The following is a 26,925-nucleotide window of genomic DNA, read 5'->3' on the forward strand; positions in this document are numbered from 1 at the left end:
TCTTATTTAGTTATTTTATGCTACCATGATTTTAATAAATTATAAAATATGAGTGCAAGTGTACATATACATTTTTTTATTATAAAGATAGTATATGCCCATTAGTTTAAGAAAACTTTTTCAGTAGGAACAAATGTTTTGTGTTTTTTTTTTTTTTTTGTTAAGATTTTTAAGTAATCTACACACCCAATGTGGGGCTCAGATTTAACAGCCCTGAGATCAAGAGTCACATGCTCCACTGACTGAGCCAGCCAGGCACCCTGGAACAAATAATTTTTTGAACAAGTGGTACTGGGAAAACTGGATATCCACATGCAAAACAATGAAATTGAACCCCTTCGTTATACCTTATACAAAAATGAACTGAAAATAGATCAAAGACCCAAACCTAAGAGCTAAAAAAAAATCTTAGAAGAAAACATAGATGCGCGTCTTCATAACTTTGGATTAGGCAGTGGTATCTTTTATTTTTTCTTCATTCTTTTTTTTTTTTTTTAACGTTTATTTATTTTTGAGACAGAGAGTATGAACAGGGGAGGGTCAGAGAGAGAGGGAGACACAGAATCGGAAATAGGCTCCAGGCTCTGAGCTGTCAGCACAGAGCCTGACACAGGGCTCGAACTCATGGACCGTGAGATCATGAGCTGAGCCGAAGTCGGATGCTTAACCGACTGAGCCACCCAGGCGCCCCTAGGCAGTGGTATCTTAAATATGACACCAAAAACACAAACAACCAAAGAAAAAAATAGATGAATTAGACTAGTCAAGATTAAGAACTTTTCCAGGGTGCATGGGTGGCTCAGTCGGTTAAGCATCTAACTCTTGATTTTGGCTCAGGTCATCATGATTTCACCAACATTGAGCAGTGGAGAGCCTGCTTGGGATTCTCTCTGCCCCCCCTCCCACCTCCAACTTCACTTGCTTGCGATAATACATAAATATATGTATTTATATACATATAAATAACATTTCTAAGTTTTAAAAAATTTAAGAACTTTTCTGCTTTTTTTTTTTTTTTAATGTTTATTTATTTATTTGTGACAGAGAAAGACACAGTGCAAGTTGGGGAGGGGCAGAGAGAGGGAGACACAGAACATGAAGCAGGCTCCAGGCTCTGAGCTGTCAGCACAGGGCCGGTTGCGGGGCTTGAACCCACGAGACGTAGGATCATGACCCGAGCCGAAGTCGGACGCTTAACTGACTGAGCCACCCAGGCACCCCTAGAACTTTTATGCTTTTTAAAAAAGTTTCTAAAATGTTTATTTTTGAGAGAGAGAGAGAGCACAAGTGGGGGAGGGGCAGAGAGAAGGGGAGACACAGAGTCTGAAGCAGGCTCCAGCCTCCAAGCTGTCAGCACAGAGCCGGTCATGGGGCTCAAACCCATGAATTGTGAGATCATGACCTGAGCCAAAGTCAGACGCTTAACCAACTGAGGCACCCCAACAATTTTTCTGCTTTAAAGGACACTATCATGAAAGCGAGAAGCAACCCATAGAATTGGAGTCAACGGTTAGATATCTGATGAGAGGCTTGTATCTGTACTATATATAAAGAACCTTAGAACTCAAATAAAAAGATAACCCAATTTATTTTATTTTATTTTTTTTTAATTTTTTTTCAACGTTTATTTATTTTTGGGACAGAGAGAGACAGAGCATGAACGGGCGAGGGGCAGAGAGAGAGGGAGACACAGAATCGGAAACAGGCTCCAGGCTCTGAGCCATCAGCCCAGAGCCCGACGCGGGGCTCGAACTCACGGACCGCGAGATCGTGACCTAGCCAAAGTCGGACGCTCAACCGACTGCGCCACCCAGGCGCCCCAAAGATAACCCAATTTAAAAATGGGTGTAATACAGGATGTAAATACACAGTTCTCCAAAGAACATACCAATGGCTGATAAGCTCATGAAAAGATACTCGACATCATTAGCCATTAGAGAAATGCCAGTTAAGCCCACAATGAGATACCACTTCACACCTACTAGTATGGCTGTATAAAAAGACAAGAAGTGCTGAGGAGAATGAGGACAAATTGGAACCCTGCTGGTGAGAATGTAGAATGGTACAGCTGCCTTGGAAAACAGTCTGGTACTTAATCTAAGTTACTATAAAACCTAACAATTCCAGTCACAGGTGAATGGACTGTGAATTATACCTCAATAAAAAGCCACTTTTAAAAATTCAAATATACAAAAGATTTTGAACTTGCACTTTTCTATGCCATTGTGTTTTTTTATTATTATTATACTTGCCTCTCTTTAAAAAAAATTTTAACTGTGAACAGAATGCTAATTTATTTACAAAGAGGAAGTAGTTTCTAGTCATCAGAACTCTGAGGAGAGGAGTCTTTGTAGTAGCTGGGGTACCATCAGGTAACTAGGAAGTTTGCAGAAATTAGGGAATCAGATCACATGGTCTTAAAGTGTGTTGAGAGGATATGTATGTTCAGGCCTTGATAAAGCCTAGTAACTCCCTTGTGCCCAGGTTATGTGTGCTGGTATTGTGGAATAAAGAATTTTTATGGTCTTTTCCCAGGTGCCTCGAGTTTTGAAAAACCCTTGGAATTCCAGACTGGAGTGTCTATGTTATGCTAGCAGAGTGACTCCTGGTGGGCCCCTTAGTAGCTTCCCTGGAGGCTGGTCCTTAGAAAGACCAACCCTATGATTAGAGGGCTGGGACTTTGAGCTAACCTGACTGAAGGGAGGGAAGAAGAGGGGGCTGGAGATTGGGTTTAATTACATGGCCAGTGATTTAATCACACTCACATAATAAAACCCCAGTAAAAACTCTAGACCCTGAAGCTTAGTGGAGCTTCCAGGTTTGGGAGCAGATTAATGTTTTGGGAGGGTGATTCCCAGAACATTCCTGGAAGATTGGGTGTCAGAGACTGCATTCCATCTCAGACCCCTCTCTGTTTGTGTGGGTGTCCTTTATAACTAATCTTAAGTAGAGCCCTTTCTGGGTTCTGAGTCATTGTAGCCAATTCTGAAATCTGAGGGAGCATTGCAGATCTCCTAGATTGGTAGCCAGTTGGTTAGAAATTCAGATGGCATCTGAAGTAAGGGCATTCTTGTGGAGGGCCATGCCCTAAGCTAGTGGAGTCTGTGCTACCCTGGGTGGTTAGTGCTGGAACTGGATTGTTGAACACTCGTCGGGGTTGAAACAAAGTGGCCGGTCAGGACCTATTTCTCCTTCCCTTGGGTGATACAGAATAAACCTTGGCCAGCTTTTTGCTGTTTAGTTTTCTTTTATAGAATCCACATTAATCTCATTTATGAAAACATTTTTTTTAGAGTAAAATGCAATTGATTAGGTTAAGATTTAAACCTTAAATTTAGCCTTAAAGCCTAGTTGCAGTATCATTCCAAAAATATTTCTAGTTTTGTTGTTGGCCTTTTTCCCCCGTGAAGTTTGCTTTTGTCAAATATCTGGACTTTTACTTGCCTTTCTATAATGTGAATAATTAGATAGGTACAACCGTCACCCCTTTTTTTCGTATGGGAGTAGATACTTGCCTAGGGTCACAGCAGAAAAGTGGCCAGGCCAGGATTTGAGCCTAAGTCTGACTCTAGCATAGCCTGTGCATATACCCACCCTGCTCCATAACCTCCTGCTGCATCTGTCCTGTCACCCTTCCCCTAAACAAAATTAAAATGAGAGAGAAGAAAGGGATTTAAAAGTTGGGGCTTCTCAAGGAACAGAAATGAGAGCAGAGGAAAGTCTGTTCCTGTGTTAGAGAAGGGTAGAAGTTTAGTCATTGACAGTTCTGTAATGTGCCCTTAGATCTAAGAGTGTAAGTACAGAAGTAGCATTTGTTGTGCTTCTATATATGCTGTTAGAACAATATGATAATATAAAAATACCAATTACAACACGAAGCTTTTTGGTATTTAATATTTATTTAAAAATTTTTTTAACATTTATTCGGTTTTGAGAGACAGACATAGACCGTGAGCAGGAGAGGAGAAGAGAGAGAGAGGGAGACACAGAACCTCTGTGCTGACAGCTCAGAGCCTGACACGGGGCTCGAACTCAAACTGTGAGATGATGACCTGAGCTGAAGTCAGAGGTTTAACTGACTGAGCCACCCAGGTGCCCTGATATTTATTTTGAATAAACCTCTTTGGTTATAATTCTCTTGACCTCAGACTATTCAAAATGCTGATGTTTCTTCAGAATTTAGTGCATGCCAATTTCTTTTGTTCCTTAATGACTTAAGGAAATTCTTGAAGGATTTTAAGCTGGGAAATATCAGTAGTATAATAAGCACTATTTAGGCTTCATTTGCTGTTTCCTACTTACATTAAGTAAAACTGAGGCAGACGTGGCACACTGAACAGATTATGTCAGCACCATCCATTACTGACTAGGGTGCCTCCAATTTGATCCCCATCAGTATGTTTGCTAAGCCTATCAGCAAACTGCCTCTAAGGAACTATATATAAGAGCGGTAATTGACAACTTGTGTTTTTCTGGTATTTTTCTTAGTAGGAGAAAAGAGGTTAAAAGTTGATAAAGGTAGGGGTACCTGGGTGGTTCAGTTGGTTAAGTGTCAGACTTGGTTTCGGCTAAGGTCATGATCTCACAGTTCGGGAGACCAAGCCCCACGTCAGGCTCTGTGCTGACAGTGTGGATCCTGCTTCGGATTCTCTTTTTCCCTGTCTCTCTGCCCCTCTGCCACTCATACTCTCTCTCAAAATAAATAAATAAACATTAAAAAAAAAGTTGATGAAGTATTGCTACCCTTGGGAGTGATCCTTCATATATGATATTCATAAGAGATTAATTTTAAATATTAGGTGTGGGTCTTGGCAAAAGGAACAGATTCAAGTAGAGAAAACTCATTTTAGTGCTGGAAACCACGTCTATATTCTTGTTTCTACACTCCCTACATTCAAAATTGACTTAATAGCCACTAGTATATGGCATCAGATTTGGGACATGGTTCTTAATTTGTGTATTTTATGAACATAACTCTTTATAGGAACTTTCAACACTCTTTTTCATTGTGTAGTGGTTCTTTCGAAAGCCTGTTTGGGTATAGCTTGTTAATGTCTGTTTTATGTTTATTTGCTTTGTAACTTTTTATAAATTTCATTTACATTATTTTTCCTGGAAATTGAAAATCAGATTTTGAAAATGGTATAATATTTTGGGATGACTTAAAAACACAGCTAAATAATTAAACTCTTACCACTTTTGTTTTAAACTTCTCCAGTTTCATACTTACTGCATCAGTCAACATACTACTATGGCCTCATTCCACCTGTTTTTGTAGTTTTATTGAGTGTGGAACAGTCTACACTTGTTACATTTTATATATTTTTTAAATATTTTAATATAGTATTTTATATATTATTTTATAATGTATAAATATATGTAAATATATATATTTATATAAATATTAATAACATAACCCTGGTCTGTTGAATGCAGGATTTTATCTGTTCCTATAAACATCGAGATCTGAAAGAATCCTTTCTCCTATATCTTATTAAATTAGCTTTTGGACTCTGCATGTGTTTCATTTCCCTGTATAGTAAATTGAGCACTACTTTGATATTGGTCTTCCTTTTCTTTTTCTGCAACAGGATTGCTGTATGTGGTAGGATAGTGATGCTATCTGAAGGTCCTCCTGCTGTCCTATCTTCCTTCTGTTCTCTCGCTCCCTATTTTGGCCTGCTGGTAATTGGGGCAAGGGAGGATGGGTGGATTAAGATGAAATTGCTTTAACTCTTTCCCCTTTACTTGAAGGGAGGGGGCCAGTCTCCTGCCCACATTTAAGAAATAAAAATTATCTAGTTTTCGGCACAATCTGTTTTGGGGTTGTGGAGTCTTTTAAAAATCAGAAAAACATTGTAGAGCATTTTTCCGGGAGGAGGAAAATGGATATATTAAGAAATATATTATTATAAGAATCTCAAACTCTGAAGGTAATCCTTGCCTGGGGGTGGTAGGAGTCCTTAAATTATAGGTCAGGAACCTCTGCTGTAGCCCCTTTGCTGGTGATAGAGTCAGGCAAACAAACAAGTAGGTTATTAAGACTAGGAAGTAAAGCTGATGTTAATTCAACTCCGGGGAATTAGTGTTTCTCACTATTGCTGTATCTGGGGATTTATTATCCTTTGATCAATTTTTAAACACTTAAATGTAAATGTGTGGCTTTAACAACATATACTAATATGTAATCTTCATGGTGAACTCTTCTGATGTTGGAACTTTGAATGTGGACATTTGAGAAAAGTAATTGATTTTAGATGTTCCTAAAATAAATCACTGGCTTAGGATAGATCTGTTTTAGTGTTTCCAGATTTTGAAGGAAAAAAAGACTAAGCCCCAAGTTGAAACTTGGCTATGCCAATTCTTGCTTTGTGCTTAGCAGTAGAATTGTGAAGTCCCATTGGTTGGGTCACTTGTCCTATCACTGCTTTTGCATGAGCCTTCCACTTGACTAGTGTTTCCTAAACATCATTTATTGAATACCATCTTCATGATTTGCCTTCTGTGCACATTTCCTGGCTGTTAAGTCCATTCACTTTATAAAACTTAAATTTATGCAAATAACTATTGTGAAATATGGGATTGAAGTGCTAATTCCTTTCTGTTTGCCACTTAAAGGAATATGTGCATATAGGGGTTTTATTCCACTGAAATCATCTTTTATCTTCCTATAGGACAGCAAGTCCATCTTGGGAGACATTCCCCATGTGCTAGAATTTTAAAGCTCTGACCTTGAACCAGAGTATGATCTGTAGAAGCTATCTGTACTTGAAAGTATCAGTGGAGATGAGGGGTCATGGGATGGGTGGGTCCTGCCTGCTGAAATACCCTTTGCTTGGGCAAATGTGTATTGTTCTGAATATGGAGATATTTGGCTGTGTGCATGGCAAAGCTTGGAATCCTAGCTTTACAACAGTTGGTTTCTTTAACGTGTCTGCCCTCCCATTACCCCCACACATATGCACTGTGTGTGTGTGTATCTAAATTTCCTAAGTTTTATTTTCTTTTGCAGGTTTGATCTTGCTCTTCTACCTAGTCTTTTATGGGTTCCTGGCTGCACTCTTCTCATTTACAATGTGGGCTATGCTTCAGACTCTGAATGATGAGGTTCCAAAATACCGTGACCAGATTCCTAGTCCAGGTAATTATATTGCAGTTATTGTGGCTTTTAACAAAATTTGGTTATATTTTTTCTTCACTGTAAATTTTTTACATAGGTAAAAAGTTAAGCCTTAGGGTTAGGTAATGTGAAAATTTTGATTTTTGTTGTTAAATATTTACATACTGATAAAAAGACCTTTTATATTTACATACTGATTTGAAAACCTATTCTATTTACGTAGTGATATAAAGACCTGAGCTGATAAATCTTGAGTCCTTTGCCAGGAATAAGCAGAAATGAATATTGACAATTATAGTGAAGCCAAATTTGATCAGTATGGTCAATGGATGGCTTTTGCGAATATTGTATAGCATTTTCACTTGGCCTTGAGTAATTTACTTACAAAGTAAACATTTTAGCTCTAGCTTGGGCTAGAGCATCAGTCTTACAAAGCTTCATAGTTTTAATGGCTTAATATGGAAGTGGTAAGAAAAATAATGATACATCAGAGAATAAAATGAGTATACTGTTACTGTGTTCAATTCTTCTCTGTTGTCTTAAGGAAAAAATATTCTCCAGGGTTGTCCACTACAGAAGAAAATCTCAACTGAAACACTAATTTGAATGCCAGCTTTACCTTCGTTATTGGACATGGCCGTTCAAGGTGCTGGCACTTTCTATAGAGGAATATAACAACGTGCAGAACTCCAGTATAAATAATTCCCAAAAACGTGAACAACCTTTAGAGATACTAGAGAAGGGCAGGCTTCTCATGGAGGACTGGGATTTGGACAGCAGGCAGGGTGGGCAGGCAGGCCAGTGAAGGGACGAGTGTAGTAGAATGTTTCCTTTTGGAGCAGTGGTTCTCATCCAGCAGTGATTTGCTCCCCAAGGGCCTTGTGGTTGTATCTGGAGACAGTTTGTATTGTTACACCTCGAGAGATGCTGCTAATGAGCAGAGGTCAGGGATGTTGCTTAACATCCTACAAGGCACAGGACAGCCCCCTGCAACAAAGAGTTGTCCAGCCCAAAAGGTCAGTAGTGCTAAGGTTGACAAACTCTGAACTAGATCTTGGCTCATTGTATGGATTTATGAGCCATATCAACAGCCAGACTACACCACTTTCCCCAGCCATCTTTTCTTGAACATTTTGTTCTAATGACTTTTCCTTGGTTTGCTGTTAACATTTGTGTAAACATCAGGAATCACTCTTTTCTCTTTTTTAGTTTATTTGACCAAGTATCAGAGACTAACTCCATACTCATTTTCCCTCACCTCTCATTGTAGCATTTTCTTCTACCTAGACTAATCCTAAGATAACAATTTTTCTTGCTAAGTTGTGTGACTTTATTACCAGTGAACATGATCTGATCTATTTCAGAAATAAACTGTTTACAATTGCATGAATAATATAAGCAATAAGATGTGTTCCATATATTCAAGTTTCAAACCAAGTTCCTTAAAATTATTTATAAGTATATTATAGTACTTAAAGTCTTATCATTACCTTAAATAAATATATATGTACACACATACATATGTATATATAACACTGGATGAATATACATTAGTTTGTTAAAATATTCTCTTTACAAAGGGATTAAGGATAATATTTTTTCTTCCTACTTGTACGTTCTGCATTATATGCAGTATTTAATACACTGGTTTTTTTGCATTGACCATATTTTATTTTTATTTAAAAATAATTTTTTTTAACGTTTATTTATTATTGAGAGACAGACAGAGACAGAGCGTGAGCATGGGAGGGGCAGAGAGAGGAGGAGACACAGAATCTGAAGCAGGCTCCAGGCTCTGAGCTGTCAACACAGAGCCCAACGTGGGGCTCGAACTCAAAAACCGCAAGATCACGACCCGAGCCGAAGTCGGATGCCCAACTGACTGAGCCACCCAGGAGCTCCTTAATTTTATTTTTAAATAACATTATTTCCATAATATTGTTTCTACCCGGTAAAATAAATGCTGGTTTGAAATTGGTACATAAAATATACATACATATAACATAAACCCTGCCCATCACACCCCAACAAACATGTACATTGTATGCACACATTCTCATATTCCAGTGGTTTAAATTGTAAGGTGATAGAGGAGTTATTATAGTTTTTGCATTCCATTGATGATCTTCATTTTGAGTAAGATAAGACTTTATTTGGAGGACTTCAGCATACCGTGTATAAAATCCACCTGTACTGTACATGCCTGCTTTGGTTTTTTACTTAAGAGTTTCAAACACGTTGTTAAATAGCAAGTTACTAGGGCTCCAAGAGCGTTATTAGGCAAGGTCTAAGAAGTAATGGGTATCAGAAGTTCAGTTTTAGGGGCACCTAGCTGGCTCAGTTGGTAGAATATGTGAGTCTTCATTTTGGGGTTGTAAGGTCAAGCCCCACTTTAGGTGTAGAAATTACTTAAAATAAAATCTTGGGGCACCTGGGTGGCTCAGTCAGTTGAGCATCCGACTTCGGTTCAGGTCATGATCTCACAGTTCATGAGTTCGAGCCCCACATCAGGCTTTGTGCTGACAGCTCACAGCCTGGAGCCTGCTTTGGATTCTGTCTCCCTCTCTCTCTGCCCCTTCCTGGCTCATGCTCTGTGTCTCTCTCTGTCCTTCAAAAATAAACATTAAAAAAAAATTTGCTGGAGAGAGTGTTTAAAAAAATAATAAAATAAAAATCTTTTTTATTTTTTTAAATTTTTTTTTTCAACGTTTATTTATTTTTGGGACAGAGAGAGACAGAGCATGAACGGGCGAGGGGCAGAGAGAGAGGGAGACACAGAATTGGAAACAGGCTCCAGGCTCTGAGCCATCAGCCCAGAGCCCGATGCGGGGCTCAAACTCACGGACCGCAAGATCGTGACCTGGCTGAAGTCGGACGCTTAACCGACTGCGCCACCCAGGCGCCCCTAAAAATCTTTTTTAAAAATTCAGTTTTAGACTTTCATGTCTTAAAGTTTTTGCAAATTGAATCATTGAAAAATCCCTTAGGAGCACCTGGGTGGCTTAGCCATTAAGCGTTTGACTCTTGATTTTCGACTTAGGTTATGATCTCATGGTTCATGAGATCAAGCCCAAACATTGGGCTCCCTGCTGAACAGCACAGGGCCTGCTTGGGATTTTCTCTCTCCCCTCTCTCAAAATAAATACAATCAGTCATGTAGGGGTGCCTGGTTGGCTCAGTCAGTGGAGCATCCAGGCTCTTGATTTTGGCTCAGGTCATGATCCCAGGGTGGTGGGATCGAGCTCTGTTGGGCTCTGCACCAAGTGTGGCACCTACTTAAGATTCCCTCTTTCTCTCTTTTCCTCTGCCCCTCTTCCCTGCTCATGTGTGTGCTCTCTCTCACTATCAAAAAAAAACCCATTAGTCATGTAAAGGAATGTAATCTTTTGTATAAAACACAGATATCTTCATGTGTTTCTTTAAAATTTCTTTAGTTTAGGGACATCTGGGTGGCTTCAGTCGGTTAAGCATCCAACTCTTGATTTTGGCTCAGGTCATGATCTCACGGTTTGTGAGTTCGAGCTCCATGTGGGGCTCTGCCCTGACTGTGGAGCCTGCTTGGGATTCTCTCTCTCTCCCTTTCTACCCCTTTCTCACTTGTGCTGTCTCTCAAATAAACTTTAAAATATATGTGCCTACATATAAAATAAATACTTAAAAAATTAAAGTAAAATTTCTTTAGCAATCTGAATATTTTATGTTGGGTTTTTCTTAAAATTAGGGGTTTTTAATACAGTTATTTGCAAGCTGCCTTGATTCTCTTACTTTTTTACTTGCACGATATTATATCCTATTCCTGCTATAAAACCTTAAAAATAAAAGCAAACAATTTCAGACATATACAGATGGTCATTTAATATACTGGACTGTAAGATGTATTATTCATTAAATACTTTTATAAGAAGTCAAGGGGCGCCTGGGTGGCGCAGTCGGTTAAGCGTCCGACTTCAGCCAGGTCACGATCTCGCGGTCCGTGAGTTCGAGCCCCACGTCGGGCTCTGGGCTGATGGCTCAGAGCCTGGAGCCTGTTTCCGATTCTGTGTCTCCCTCTCTCTCTGCCCCTCCCCCGTTCATGCTCTGTCTCTCTCTGTCCCAAAAAAAATAAATAAATAAAAAAAAAGTTAAAAAAAAAAAGAAGTCATAAAGTTTTTGCCTAGAGATGTTGCAGTGGATGGAAAATCAGGCATAGGGGATTATCTAAATCCAAGTGATCTCTGGTTTGTTTATGTAAGTGAATAGGGAGTTTAATTGGGAGGTCTTTTGTGTTGAATATAGAAGATTTGCTCTGCTATTTAGGAACATTGTTTCATCATATTTAGGTAGCATTGCATCTAGTTTAACTCAAGATCAATGCAAACCAATACAGGCAAGGATTTAAAAGAAACTGGATCTGATCTAAAAGTTAACACTATTTAAAAAAACAAAAAATAACAAAAAAAGAACTAGAGATCTGTGAGCAGCAGTTTTAATGGAAATTAAAACAACCCTTGTCATTTGTATATTTTCAGATTCAGTGCAAGGCATAGCATCTCTAGTAACTTTGGTATGGGAAATGTTTAGAGGCTAGTGAAAATGTTAGGATTGTTCTTAAGCCTGGGTGCAAGGCTGAATTAATAATCTAGATCGGATGCTTTTAAAACAAAGAAAGCGTACATTAAAGTTGGAAGCCTGATTATGTTTCCTTACAGATAAATACGCTTACATTTTCTTTTCATAAACTCATGCAACATGTTCTGTATACATGGGTGTTGACTTGATATGAAATTGTTGGTTATATGCCAAATTCAATATGTGAAAACCACATTTGAATTATAGAGCAGTGTTTATTATTGAAGGAAGAATATTCAACCATAGAGTTAAAATTTTATAGGCCTCTTCCACTGAAAAAGTTTTATGTATGTTTCCATACAGTTGTAATTTGAATGACTAAAGTGCTGAGACTGATTTGCTAAAACTTTTCTGATTAATAGCAAATTGACAAAACCTAAAAATATTTGATAGAAAAATGAGTGTAGGAAGTAAAAAGTAAAATTTGCATCTTTTAAAATCAGGAACAGAGCAATTATAATTTAACTGTAGATTATCAGATTTCAGGGAGGTTTTTAATTGGTAATGCCTGAGATGATTTTGCAGATTTCCAATTCTGTTCATTTTAGATGTCTGTACCTTCATAATCAACTGAGAAGTTCTTGATAATTTCAGCATACCTATGAACACAGTTGTCCATGTAATTTACTGAGATCTGCCCCTTAGGTATAAGAATAAGCAGAAAGAAGGGAATTTGCTGCAGTTAATCTTCCCCCTTTTATCTCTGTATAGGACTTATGGTTTTTCCAAAACCAGTAACTGCATTGGAATATTCATTCAGTGCGTCTGATCCAGAGTCCTATCAAAGGTACACTGAAGACCTTAGGAACTTTCTAAAACGTAAGTATTTTTCTTAGAGTGAGGTAAAAGATTTTAGGTACTGAGAAACTGGTACCAAATAATGATTACTTTTAGAAACCTCTTTCTTAGAGTCTGTTTTACCTTTTGTTTTGTTTTGTTTTTCTCTTAAACTCAGTCAACTGAGAGGACTGGCAAGTACATTTTATAATTAGTCATGAGAATATTCTAACTTATGAAAAGACATAGGGGTCTAAGCTCAATGGGCAGTTGAATTTGACTTTTCTGTATTAAGTATATGAATAAATCTATTGAGACATGACATTTATATCTGCATTAAAAAGCATTTGACTAATAAAGCAAACTGAATTATACAAAATAATGCCTCTAAGCATTTGGATCTTTTGAATCCAATGTAGTACTTACTTGTGGAGGGAACAAGGAATGATGTTTGTTATTTAAAAACAAAACCAGGGGTGCCTGGGTCGCTCAATTGGTTAAGCATCCAATTCTTGATTTTGGCTAAGGTCATGATCTCCCGGTTTGTGGGTTCAAGCCCTGTGCTAACTGCACTGAGCCTGCTTAGGATTCTCTGTGTCTGTCTCTCTCTCACACACACCAAAATAAATAAGTAAACGTAAAAATAGAACAAAACCAGGGGTGCCTGGGTGGCTTAGTCGGTTGAGCATCTGAATCGTTATTTTGTCTCAGGTCATGATCCCAGGGTTGTGGGATTGAGCCCCACAGCAGTGTGGAGCCTACTAAGATTCTCTCTCTCTCTTCTTTTGCCTCTCTCCCCCACTCATGTTCTAATTTAAAATAAATAAATAAATAGGGGTGCCTGGGTGGCTCAGTCACTTGAGCATCCAACTTCAGCTCAGGTCATGATGTCACAGCTGGTGGGTTCCAGCCCCACGTCGGGCTCTGTGCTGACAGCTCAGAGCCCGGAGCCTGCTTCAGATTCTTTGCTTCCCTCTCTCTCTCTGTCCCTAACCCACTCACATTCTATCTCTGTCTCTCTCAAAAATAAACATTTTTTTAAAAAATGAAAATAAATAACCCATCCAAATACATATCTGCTGTGGGTTTTGGAGTTGCCGGTCTGTAATGCTTTCTAATAGTTGTCCTAGCCCAGTTTTCCTCCTGTTTGGTTTAGCCTACCTCTTTGGTGTTACCATTCACATGAATAATCATCACATGCCCTGGCCTGTTGGTTCATGATCACCTCACCTCTTCCAGATCTACATTCATTCCTTAGAACACGTAGGACCCCATTGCCAAAATCACTGAGGCTTTCCTGACACAACCTTGTAGTTTAATTGTTTAACTTTCCCTCACTATTCTACCTCATTGGGACTTCCACTTCACTGACCCTTTTATTTTGTCCCATCCTCTTCTCCCTAACTTCCCTTTTTACTAAGCTTATTAATTCCATGGTTTTTCATTTCACTTTCAGTTTTGCCAGTACTCTAAAATCCTTTGCCTGTCAGTCTGTCATAAAATGCACATGGATGAAGCCACATAGTTCTCCTAGATGAAACCATATAATTCCTGAATGAAGGCCCTTCCTTTGAGCCTGTCCCGAGCAGGCTGCTGAAGGCTTTCCATGGGACTATTTAGCACTGCGAATACTTGACCACCTCCCTCAAATATTTCCTGGCAATCCTGCTGAATTTCTCTGGATAATTCTTAGAGGATTATTTCCAATTTCTATTCAAACCTCTAACCCTTTTCCTCTATATAGAACTCACTTCATATAACTTGCTTCCCTGCTTCAAAAAGTAATGGAAGGACTCAGATGGGAACTCCTGCAGTTTCCTCATTACTAGAAAAGCCAACCTACAGTTACAGCCATTTTGTGTGTGATATTTCTCTTGCTCTGAGGCCCTTCCTTGCATAGGCCACTTGTACCGGTCCTGCTTTGGATCTCTTCCTCTTCCATGGTCTTGGAAGCATTGTTTACTCTCCTTTTCCTGTATATTTAGCCTCTCTTTATTGGATCCTTCTTGTCAGCATGCAGAATTCCTCAACTTCCTATCTTAAATCAAAAACCTCAATCCTACACCATCCACTTGACTTTCTAAATCTTTCCTTGATAGTTCTTTAAGGATGTTTTAGTGAGCGTATAATCCATGGCTTAAAAATCAAATAGTAAAGAAAGTTCTGTAATGAAAACAGTTTCCTGCCCTACTCTTTTCTAGCTGCAGTCCTTTTAATTTCCTCGACAAATATTTTTTCAAGGCTGTCTTTATGTCACGCACTCTTTGAAGTTTAATCAGTGAACACAGGAAAAAAATGTGTGTTCATGGAGCTTGTAGTCCAGTGGTGTACAGGAAGGTGATGAGTGCTGGGGAGAAACATGAAGCAGAGAACGGAGATGGGAAGGGTTTTAGTTTTGAACAGGGAGGTCCAGGAGGCCTCATGGAAGGGGGCCCCTAAGGAGGATATCAAGATGAGGGAACTGACCTGAAGCTTATTTATAATGCCCAGCACATTCAGGGTTTATCAGGAAAGCTGGAGGAGCTGGATGGAGTGAGCCAGGGCAAGAGTTTTAGGAAGTTAGGGAAGTAAAGGATGGGTTGTGTGGGTCCTTAGAGGCCATCACTAAGTTCTTTGGTTTTTACACTGACCAAGTGGGAGGTTTTTAAGCAGGGAATAACATCATCTCACTCCCAACTTTTAAAGGATCACTCAGGCTGCTTTTTTGAGACTGTGGGTTGAAGGGTACAGGGAAGCTAGTCAGGAGGCCATTACACTAACCAGATGAGTAGAATGGTGGCTTGGCAAGAAAGGAAGCAATGGAGGCTGTAAATGTTTTTTTTAACCTTTATTTATTTTTAAGACACAGAGAGCAGGAGAGGGGCAGAGAGAGAGACAGACAGACAGAATTGGAAGTAGGCTTCAGGCTCTGAGCTGTCACCACAGAGCCCAACTCAGGGCTCGAACTCACCAATTGTGAGATCGTGACCTGAGCTGAAGTCGGACTCTCAACCGACTGAGCCACCCAGGCCCTCCCCCCCTTTTTTTTTTTAAACCTTTATAGGTTGTGAGTAATTTGATTCTGGATACATGTTCAACAGGAAAGAACTTCATGCTCTTGAAATTTCTCTTACGGTATTTTTTCTGTATTTCTGTTATACTTTCCTTCTAGCTGTTGATTTATCACTTTTATATATTGTCTTTACTTCCTGCCATGACAGATGAGCATTTACTTCACATGCCTCAGACACTCCACCCTACAACCCAGTTTAGTAATTATTATTTTTAGTTTTGCTATTGGTTGCCTTTCTATACTTAATCTTTATGTCTTATTCCATCATCTATAGACACTCTTCTTGCTCCCTTATTTGCACACTGTTATTTGAGGTACCCTCTTAAGTCCTTTTTTTTTTTTTTTTTTTTTTCCCTGGAAAACTCTTTAGAGCTTTTCCCTTCCTGCCATAGTCTGTACTAGTAACTGTTTAGAACTTTACTATACAGCTGTCATTTTGGGACTCTTTTTTTTTTTTAATCACTTTAGCTGGATCCACTGTTTCTTGGCTTCTGCCTTTTTTCTTAATTTACTGCCTAGTTTTGGTGGAGTATATTTATTCTCAACTTCATAAGAAAAGATACATGAAATGTAAATTTTGAGTCCTTTCATTTCTGAAAATGACCTCAGTCTGCATTTATAGGTGGTAGTTTAGCTGCATCTAGAATTTTAGTTACTTTGTATTGCCTTTTTCTCCTCCCCAAGGCTGGATTTTTACTTTGTTTTTATATGTATTTCCTTGGGGTTCTAAAATTTACTTTAGTTTCAGTCTTTAAAATACCACTTTACTGGGGGGCACCTGGGGTGGCTCAGTGTTAAACATCTGACTCTGGATTTCACTGTCTCACAGTTCATGGGTTTGAACCCTACATGTGGCTGTGTGCTGACAGTGTGGAGCCTGCTTGGGATTCTCTGTCTCCCTCTCTCTAAACTTAAAAAATAAAATAGAACTTTACTGGGAACTTGATGGAGATCTTTCAGGATGAAGGCTTAGGTTAATAAATTATTATCTTTCAAAAATAATTTCACAGAAATTACCTTCTATTAATTACTTTGATCATTTCCACAACTCAGTTTTCTGGTTCTTTCTAGAACTGTTCTCTTAGTTGGCTCTTACATCTCTTGTTTTTCTCTCATTTTCTACTTTTTCAGTTGTCATTGCTGAGTTTTAGGAAAGCCTTTCTCCTGTTAAAGTGTACCATCTCTGGTTAAAAGATACATTGTCTTCTTTTTTCTAATAGATACTGCTTACAATTTGAAGTTTCATTCTGTTCAAATTACCTCTTTACTTTTAGGTCTTTATAGACACACCCACTCATTGACCTTTTTCTTATTTTAGACTTTGCTCGGGTGTATAGGGCTCTTTGGTTACTCTGTCTGGGGTCAGTGACCTGTCTGTGTCCCCATTATACCTTGGACTTGGGGGTAGGGGGCTCTTCATAATGTGACCATCATACAACCCCCTGCATTGTGGTTTTCTATGGAAGTAGAACATGGCACAATTAATACAAAAGTGGTCACTGAACGAATGGATATATTACCAAAAAGTGTATGCAGTAAAAGCCCGTGGGGAAAATTGGTGAAAGCCTTGAATATCTCTTGCAAAATGATCTTTATGATTGTGCCACCAGAGTCAAAAAGTGATGAATGTCATATGATAGGTACCTCTTGTGTTATAAAAGTTTACCCCACCTCCCAAATATTTGAATCATTCTTTTAAATGAGTACATAATTCCAATTATCATCTAATTTTTTATATATATAAGATGAAACTAAAGATTTTTGACAATTTTTCCCCCAAAGTAAAGATCTGCACTTTCTTGTAAATACATTTACTTTGCAATTTTTGTTCCTGTTTTGGTTGAATTCATTTTAAGTGACCTTTTTCTGGTACCAGTTGTACCCACACACCAACAGTTCTTATTGAGGCACTGTGGTAGATCTTAACTATTTATTAGTATCTTTCAATAAACACACTCATTGAGGGCAGGGACCACGTCAGGTTTGCTCACTGTTGTGCCAATTTTGCCTAATACTGTGCCAGTGTGGAGCAAACAGCAGAAAAACCATCGTGTGTCTCTCCCTCTCCTTTCTTCCCCATCTCCAAATTGTAACCATTTTACCCCTTTATCACTGAGTTTATCTAAGATGTTACCTCTAACTTAATATTAACTCACAGGTACCTTTGATGCTCAGCTTTGTTGTAGTCCCTGCTGAAGAGCATTCCATAGCACTCTGTGTCTGCAGGCCCTTCCTTCAGTTAAAATTGTGTGTTTTCCCTGTTACATTGTAAATTCCATAGGGGGAGAAGTGGCAATGCCTTTTTATGTTCTCACCTTTCTTTTTAATTTGGTGTATAGTTTACACATAATGTTACATTAGTTTCAGGTGTACAGCATAGTGATTGGACAAGTTTATAGGTTGTCATCTTTTTGCGCCATGAGCTTTCAGATAATGCAATAGTCATGGCTGGCGCCACCTGATGGTAACAGAAGACATTGATCTGTAATCCAGTTTGTTATTGTTGAATGCAGTAAACATCTGAAGTGTTACAGCTTAGTAAATCTGTTAAAAGTTGGACAAACTTAACATTCTTTACCTGGAATAATAATATGGTAATTAGCATGTTCTTTTTGTTTTTGAAGAGTGTTGTCCAAAGGATGATGTGTTCCTAGTTGTATTTAAGATCTATTTCTAGCTGATCTATATACGCATATGTTTTCTTTTTAGCATATGATTTAGAAGAACAGAAGAATCTCACAGCTTGTCCTGACCGAGTGCTTTTTGTACAGAAGGGTCCAATTTATCATGCATGTCAGTTTCCTGTTGCCTTACTTGAAGCGTGCAGTGGTGTGGATGATCCAGAGTTTGGCTACTCCAGAGGAAATCCTTGTATTCTTGTGAAAATGAACAGAGTATGTACCTATATTGCTGCTGCTGCTTTTTTTCTAATATCCTCTATTGAGTAGCTTGGAACTGTTTTTTTCTCATTTAGAGGTAACTTGCATAAAAGGTTAGCAGTGATATTAATTGACCTTTAGAAAGTGAATACAGCAAAAACCAAGACTGGTTTATTAAATCAATCATGGATTAGGGAAGTAAAACAACTTACGCTTTTCCCTTTTTAGTTACATGCATTTAGGCATGGGTTAATGCGTCAAGGGGCAGGTATTCTGGTTGTCATACATAAAGCATGGTTTTATTAACGTGCAGTGCTCATCTTTGAATCATCTTTGAGTTCGGTTATAAATTTAAAATTCCATTGAGAATCTATTAGGCTTTAGTTTAAACTTTGAATATTTAGTAGCAAAGCATAGTTTTATAGTGTATGTACATATAATTAAAAAGTAGAGATACAAATAAAATTGCATTATAATGAGCTCAGTGGGGTGTTACAGTTGTAACCAAAGTAGTAGCATTTTGCTTTGGTGTCCAGAAGATGTTCCTGAATTATATAGCCATTAGAAAATTTTGAAGCTCATTAGCTTCTCTGTGTGTAAGTATGACCTGGGAGTCATTGTGCAAAAGAAGATGCTTTTCTTATGTAATAAGTGATCTCTAACCCCTGTACCTTTCTGCTCTATAAATATTGTATTGCAGAGCTGTGTTCTGACACAGTTACCCTATTGAGGCCTGCAAGGTCTCCCTTGAAGAATGAGGTTATTCCTGATCATTTACTCCAAGAAAAGGCAGTTTCTTAAACAGGTGGAGACCTCTCAAGATCATGAGTTTATCACTAAAGTTACCCTTGATAAGCCAATTGCTACCATCTCTTGGCACTGCTAAATAAAGTGTTTCCTATAGGAAGAGCCAGCTAAACCCTGATGTACCCAGACTGACACCCCTCCGGTCTCTCCTCCTTTCCCCACATGGACAACGACAAGTTCCTAATTATCCCATCGTACTCTAGAGATCGTTCTGAAACATTGCCTGACACATAGTAGGTACTCAAGAATAATTATAGTCGGATGTTTCAGCAAGACTTCATTAAATTAAAGTTAACCAAATAAGCCAAGAGTAATGGGAAACTTGACAGTCTAGCTTGTAAGATGAAGTAAATGTATTTACCTTAACAGAAATGCCTTTTAGAATCCCAGCCTTCCAGAAGTGAATATCTTCATAAAGTCTAGATTCCTGGAAAATCTATTCCGAGTATAAAGCCAAGAGAAGTTCCAGTTCCTTCTCCTACAGGACCAACCTTCCAAGCTTGTTTTTCTCTTTCAGTATGTCCTCTTTGAATGCAGAGGGTCTGAGATTATACTTGGCTGATGGGACATGGCTTTACAGGGCATGACAAGATGACAACATCAAGCTCAAGTATGGATCATTCATGAGCTATGCATGCTGAGTGTAGCAGGGGATTTAATCCCAGTAGAGTTTGTTCCAAAGTCCTCACATAGGCAACGATAGTTAAAGATGTTGATATTATTTAGGTTCCATAATACTTACCTCTTGGGAGGAATATTTACATTTACAGGCATTCACATGTAAAATGAATATAACTTCAAAACATAAAAAGATCCTCCCACAAAATAAATATCTATTGCCATTCAGAGTTAGTTATATCAGCTACATACATGAAAGTAGCTTTATTACGTGGAACTGAATGGTACTGTGTCTTAAAATGGGATTCACCCCAGTGTATGCATTTTTGTGGAATAGATCGATGGGAAATACGGTAAGGCTCCATGCAAGCTTTATGGAAACAAATGTTGAGGGTTTGACCTAATACAGTTTCGTGAAAAACAGTTTTATTGTGCTTCTGCAATTCTTACATTTGCATTAAAAGTTTCTGTTTGCTTCTTGGTTTAAGGGTAGCAAAGTGCAATACTGTGTTTTATTCAGGAACTGATTTATTTTCTGCACTGCCCCAATACAATAAGACAGCAAATTGGTAAGATTATTATATTAAAAAGTCCATTGTAATCCTCTACACAAGAGTAAAAGGCAGATGTAATAGGGTTTTAATACCTAGAGTTGATATGCATCTCAACCCTTCCATCTCTGGGTCCCTAGCAACAACGCAGGAGGTTCTTTCATATACATTTGTGATGTTTCAATTAGTTTTTCTTTTCCTTAGATAATTGGATTAAAGCCTCAAGGAGAACCAAGGATAGAATGTATTTCAAAGGTTAGTATTCAAAAAGCTTTAGTATATCTGAATATTTTAAAAGTCTGTGAGTCTTAGTCATTGTTTTTTCTTCCTGTCCCTTTTTGAAAGTCCTCTGTAGTGCCAATCTTAGAAGAATAAAATTCCACCGAACTTTGGGTGTAGAGCCCTTCTCTACTTGCAAATGATAATTCCTAAAGACGTGTTTTCCATGAGCATTGATTTCACAGACACTGCCTTTGCATATACCATCTTTCATTGATTCTGAGATCACTTTTTTCTAGCTTAATAACACTGAAATCGGGGATGGCCTTATAGTTAATTGCATCTTAATACTGTATCATAAGAGTTTTTTCTATCTTAATAGTACATAAATCGGTGTACATCAATGGCATCTGAGATTTCAGGAAACAGGATACATTTTCCTTAAGGTGGAGGCAGTATTTTTCTCTCCTACCCCTATTTTATTTTCTTCCAGAGTGCTGTGAAGTTTTCATCTCATAACTTCTTTTGTTTTCTCTCCATGCTGCAAGTGCAACTAAGACAAATATGTAAATTGATGGGTAAGAGTTCTAAGGAGAAATGTAAAGTTCTACATTTAATTTTATTGTTGTGCAAAATATTAGCATTCCAGCTCTAAATCTATGTCAAAGGTATTTTACTTGAAATGTTACTTTGAAATCACTTCTCAAGTTGTTTGTGAAGAAAATTATATTCCTTTTCGCCTTGAATGGATTTCTTATGTGGGCAGAAATCTCTTGCTCCGTGGTTCTCAAATTCATTCATGCATCAGAATCACTTGGAGGACGTTTTGGGTCCCATTCCCAAAGTTTCTGACTCCCTAGTGTTGGGGTGAGGCCCAAACTTGGCATTTCTAACTCAAGTTTCCAGGTGATGGTGATGCCGATGGTCTGGGGCTCATGCTTTGAGAATTTCTGCTTTAGAGTATCCTTACTTCTTTTGAGTATTCACTATTTAGACTAGAATAAAAAGCCAGAAAGTTTGTGGCTTCTCATCTGGGTTGAAGTATAAGTGTGTGAATCCTCGGCAGTTCCCTTTACCTCCTTATACTAACATAGCTCAGTCAGTATGCTGCTTACAACCAGATGCTACATCTAAGCTGAGCTTTTCTTGATAAATCCTGCTGAAAATGAAGTAAGCATATGCTAGTATCTCTTAAGATGAAAAGGAAGCATTATGGCTATGAGATACATTTAGAAAAAGCAACTATTCTGTTCTTGCTTGCAAGCTTTCCAAGTAGGAAGTTTCTGAGGCTCAGGTGCCAGGCTCTGGCCAGGTTAGATGTGCTACTTTCGTGACCACATAGGACTGTGTATCTGGACGCAGGAGCTTTTGCCTTTGTGTGTGAGTGGACCACACTGATAAGCTTGGAGCAGGGGCTCTATGGGGCCAACGCTACTAAGAAAGGAAAGCACATTTTGGCCAGAAGGCCAAAAGCTTTAGTAAACTTCTTTCCTAAGATTTCAATTTTGTGAACCTTTGGGCAGTGTAAACAACTCCATGTAACTGTTCCCTTAGGGTTTAAACTGGACTTCTATCTATTGGATATCCTTTGCTTCTAGAATAGTTGGTGGAAATGTTAATGAAAAATCCTGGTCTAATGACTCAGATTTCAGTTTGTTGTCCCTTTTGCTTTCAAGAGTTATGTGTAAAGTACATAAACTAGATGGGGATTTTGTTAATTGAGTTGTAGAATATTTTTGTTTTTAGAAAGCTTGTAAAATTTTGCCTAGTACTCCTAGGTTAGTCACAAAGGAGTAATAGGTGGGGTGCGTACATTTTAGAGGTGGTTCTGTAGGGCAGATGGCCGCATTTATTGCACATCATCATAGTTGCTGTTTTCCATTATATTTGTCTTGTATCTTGTACTCTTAAATTTGATCTGCTTTAATTGCATTTATGTAAGAGTTCTGAAAATACTGAAATATTGAGGACAACATGCTCTTGAGCATTTAAAAGATGGTTCCTACAAAAGATGGAATATTCCTTTTGTCATTTTTTCAATTTTTTCTATAAAAATAAATCCTATTAATATAGAAAAATGCAGAAGAAAAAGGTAAATGCCTACCCATTTCCAATTTGTGTTCTTCAAGTCTTTTAAGGGTGGCGACTGTATAAAAAAATGTGATTTTAAAACTTTGTTTTCAGTGGAACTTAGTGACTGTCAGTTGCTCCTAGTTTCTAATATGATGTCATTCATATACTTAGAAAACTGTGACATGTATGCTTCACCCTAAGTATCTCAGTATTCAGATATGCATAATTTCTAAATGTTTATTTTAACAGAAGGTATAAAAAGTACAAGTTTAAATAAAAGCCTGCCAATGTTATGTTTTTGGTACAAACCAAGAGAACAATGAAGAGTCACCCTGGGTGATCTTGAGCATGTCCTCTTAACTGAGCCTCGGTTCCCCTCTTTGTAACTGATCCTGCCCACTTAAGGGTGTTGGACCTAAATGAGGTCAGTGTAAGTTAAGTGTGGTGTCTGGCTGGAATTTCCAGCTCAGTAAACTATAACCCAAAGAAAACCTCCTTTATGTGTTGGGGAACATCTCTGTTTCTGTGAAGTAGGCTCATGTATTAAGAGAAAATAGGTTAAACAATTAGTACAGAAGGGCACTCATCACAGTGATTATTTTTTAATTATAGAGTAAAAATGTGGTGACTAAACATGGTTTTTACTGTTTCTCTTAGCCTTGTCAGCTTCTGTGGGGTAGCATCACTCTGTGCTTTGTGCCGTCTTGCTTTGTCACTTGTTCCTCACACGTGCTACTCGTGATAGAGAAGCAGAGTAGGACTTCTCCTTAGAGGAGATTCTTAGTTTTGCTATAGTGTTTCCTGTGTGCTTTACAAAATAGAAATTAGGATGCAAGCATTTTCTAATATTTTAATTAGCGCTTAGTAAACTTCCACTGATTTTAGTCCATGTCATCTACTCATTGTGTGTTAAAGTTACTCATTAAAATTAGTCCTATTCAGAATGTGTTACTTGAGAATTCTCTATCAAGAAGAGATGATAATAGAGATATCATCATGAGTTGGATTGTGAAGGATTAACTTGTATATTGTATGTCATGTTTATTAGTTTAAGTACATGGAATATAATTCCAGTAATTTCAGTACTTTGATTTACACGTGCTCATAAATTCAAAGGTATTTAAATTGGTTGAGAAGACTTTTGTCACTTGCATCATAGTTTACCCTTCTGGTTACCATTACTAAGCACGGAAAACTTTCGGACCTGCTGCCTCCTAGGCCAGCCACACATTCTACAGTGTGGAAGCACAGTATTTTAAGTCATTTCAGGAATACACTGGTCCATACAGACTGGTGCCTTCCTGCTGTCAGTGGCTGGAGAAGTGGCATTTTAGTAGTTAGAGGCAGGTAAGATTTTAAGACAGTGTATGAATAGATGTTGGGCTGTGAGTTAGAAGGGACTCTCATGGAACAGCATGTAGGGTCTATCAGGAAATGTAAAAAGAATCAGGATAGTTTATGTCCAAGGATTTAAATCAAGATTAGCACATCTGTTCTCAAAAATACACTTGTAATTAATGCAGTTGGGATAGCATTGTAACATCATCATACTGTTTATAATTGATACTGCCTTAATATACATTTTGGTTTTTGTGACCTAAAAAGGGGTTTCTTTTGTTTTCTACTTTAGAGTGAAAACACAGCAGCTCTATCAACTTATCCTCCCAATGGAGCTATAGATTTAAAATATTTTCCATATTATGGGAAAAAACTGCATGTAAGTACTTAGAAGTTCATAAGTGGTTGTGACTCTTGGGAAATTGGTACATCTGTACTAAAATATCACTTGTCGGCAGACACATGTTCTGTGTAATTTGTGTATCTTCTATTCTGGTCTTCAAATGGTGATGCCAAGTAGAGGTTCCCCACCGCCAATCTACAGTTCAAAACGTAAGACTTACGATAAATTTTCAAAATATCATTTTCTCTTTCGTTAAGAATTTGCTTAGAGAGTATACAGAGGTGAAAAAACAAAACGGATAGAATAGTACAAAGAATTTCTGTAGACCGTTTACCTAGATTTCCCACATGTTAGTATTTTACCTCATTTGTCTTTCCAGTCTCTGTAATTTTTTTCCTAAACCATTTGGGACTAATGAAACATGTGCCTCTTGCCCTAAATGCTGAAGTTTTATTTTCCTAAAGACAAGAGGACTGTCATCCAATCTACAGACCTAGTCAATATTTTACTAGTTGTTCCAGTAGTGCCCTTTATTGCAAAAGAAAAAATGTTTTCCCAGTGCCGGATATCTCACCGTTACATTTTTGGTCACCTGTAACCTGGAACAGTTCCTCAGTCTGTTTCATGCCCTTGTACTCTTAAATGAACACAGGCCTTTTGGGGCCTGTTTTGTTTACATTCCTCAACTTGAGTTTGTCTGATGTTTTTCATGATTAAATGTCAGTTTACATCAAAATGTAAAATGTACATTTTTTTGCAAGAATGCCTCAGAAGAAATGTTTTCGGAATTAGCATATCAGGAGGGATGTGGTATTGATTGGTCACATTAGTGGTGATAGTAGATTAAGGTGTTATCAGCCCGGTGTTTTTTTGCTTTTTTTTTTGTAATCAGTAAATATTATGTGGAGAGAGTAATTGGAGAGTCTACACAGTTCTGTTTCTCCCTTCACTTGAAGCATGTATTGATTCTTGCCTGGGTTCCCAGATGTTTTCTAATTCCATCTTTTCCTTTCTCCATTTACAGGGTGGCATTCTGTTCTGAGAAAGAGCTTTACCTTCTTGCCACCATTTATTTCCATCTGTATATTGTCATGGACTCATTATCTGTTCTGTTTATTTTGATGCTAAAATTGTCCCAGATTTGGCCAGTGAGAGACCTTCAGGCTGGTTCCTATGTCCTTTAGACATGCTTCCATGATTGTTTCTAGCACTGTAAGACATTCCAGATTCATCTTGTAGTTTCTCTGCCCCAGTCCTGAAATCAGCCCCCCTAGTTCCTTTCAGTGAAGAAATGTATCTAGAAACCACAGTGATGGTAATATAGTTAGGAATATATTTGCATCAGATTATACAGCAACCGTAGTAAGGATATAGGAGATCTGGGTAATCAGTAGAGTAGTCCTTGGGTGAAAGAAGAAACTCAAACCAAGATTATAGAGAATGTCTAAAAAATGATCATGATTGACACAACCAAATTACAACCTATGGGATACATCTAAAGCCTGATAAAAGGCACAGAACGTACATGAAGTTACTGTAGCATTTGAATTAATGTGTTTTCCTTTATTTGCCAGGTGAGTTATCTTCAGCCATTAGTTGCTGTCCAGGTGTCCTTTAATGCTAGCAGCAGTGCCGTAAAAGAAGTAACAGTCGAATGCAAGATTGATGGATCACCCAACCTAAAAAACCAGGATGATCGTGACAAGTTTTTGGGACGAGTTGTGTTCAAAATCACAGCACGTGCATAGTAGGAGTTAGGATCTCCACAGAGTAAATGTCGTGTTGTCTGTCTTCGTTTTGTATCAGCTGGACCTGCCATTCTAGAATTTTGAGACCACCTTGGAGAAAGGTGGGGTGGTGCATGACACTGGGGTAACATCCTAACATGCTTCCAGATCATAGTGTTCGGTGTCCTCTGAAGTAACTGCCTGTTGCCTCTGCTGCCTCTTGAACCAGTGTACAGTCGCCAGATAGGGACCATGAACACCGATTCTGAACATGTAGTACAGGGGGCTTATTTTTATGTGGTTTAATTGCCAAGTGTCTAAAGCTTAATGTGCTGTGCTATGTAAATATTTTATAGATTTAACACTGGTTAACTTCCTATTTTGATGCCAGCAAAGTTGTAGGGATAAAATGGTACCTGAACAACATCAAGTGACTTTCATAGCTGCAAGAAATGTGGTGTGAGGAAAACTTCTGTGAGGAGGAAAAAAGAAAATAAAAGTGGATTTGAAAGGTTGACTTGGATGTTTTGTAAAATTATTTTTTACATGCTGAATTAGTCTGTGGATCTTTTTGATTAAGAGCACAAACTTTCTGTTGTAAAACATGTAAAAAATATATATATACTGATGGGTTTATTTTTAGTGCTGGAACTAAAATCTCTTATCAAGTATTGTAGACCATAGATGAAACAGCATTTTTAAGTTAGCCACTATGAATATGCACCTAATTTTTTATGGAGTTAAATTCATATGATTTAAATTGTACAATAGTTTGTGAAATATATTGTGACTGCTTTTATTTAGCAGACTGTG

At 38.1% G+C, this 26,925-nt stretch overlaps 1 protein-coding gene across 1 annotated transcript in view; it reads left to right on the plus strand.

The window, feature by feature from the left end:
* ATP1B3 (ATPase Na+/K+ transporting subunit beta 3) overlaps nucleotides 1-26,629 on the plus strand; it is a 46,764-nt gene extending 20,135 nt beyond the window's left edge. The window contains exons 2-7 of the mRNA XM_086674431.1: nucleotides 7,013-7,141; nucleotides 12,440-12,547; nucleotides 18,267-18,451; nucleotides 20,617-20,667; nucleotides 24,335-24,421; nucleotides 25,960-26,629. Coding sequence (XP_086530557.1) covers nucleotides 7,013-7,141; nucleotides 12,440-12,547; nucleotides 18,267-18,451; nucleotides 20,617-20,667; nucleotides 24,335-24,421; nucleotides 25,960-26,133 — 734 coding nt within the window. The 3' untranslated portion in view covers nucleotides 26,134-26,629. The remainder of the gene's footprint in view (nucleotides 1-7,012; nucleotides 7,142-12,439; nucleotides 12,548-18,266; nucleotides 18,452-20,616; nucleotides 20,668-24,334; nucleotides 24,422-25,959) is intronic.
* The last annotated feature ends 296 nt before the right edge of the window (nucleotides 26,630-26,925 follow it).

This window comes from Puma concolor, chromosome C2 (assembly GCF_028749965.1).
Source record: "Puma concolor isolate L17-30 chromosome C2, mPumCon1.1.hap2, whole genome shotgun sequence".
Lineage (NCBI taxonomy): Eukaryota > Metazoa > Chordata > Mammalia > Carnivora > Felidae > Puma > Puma concolor.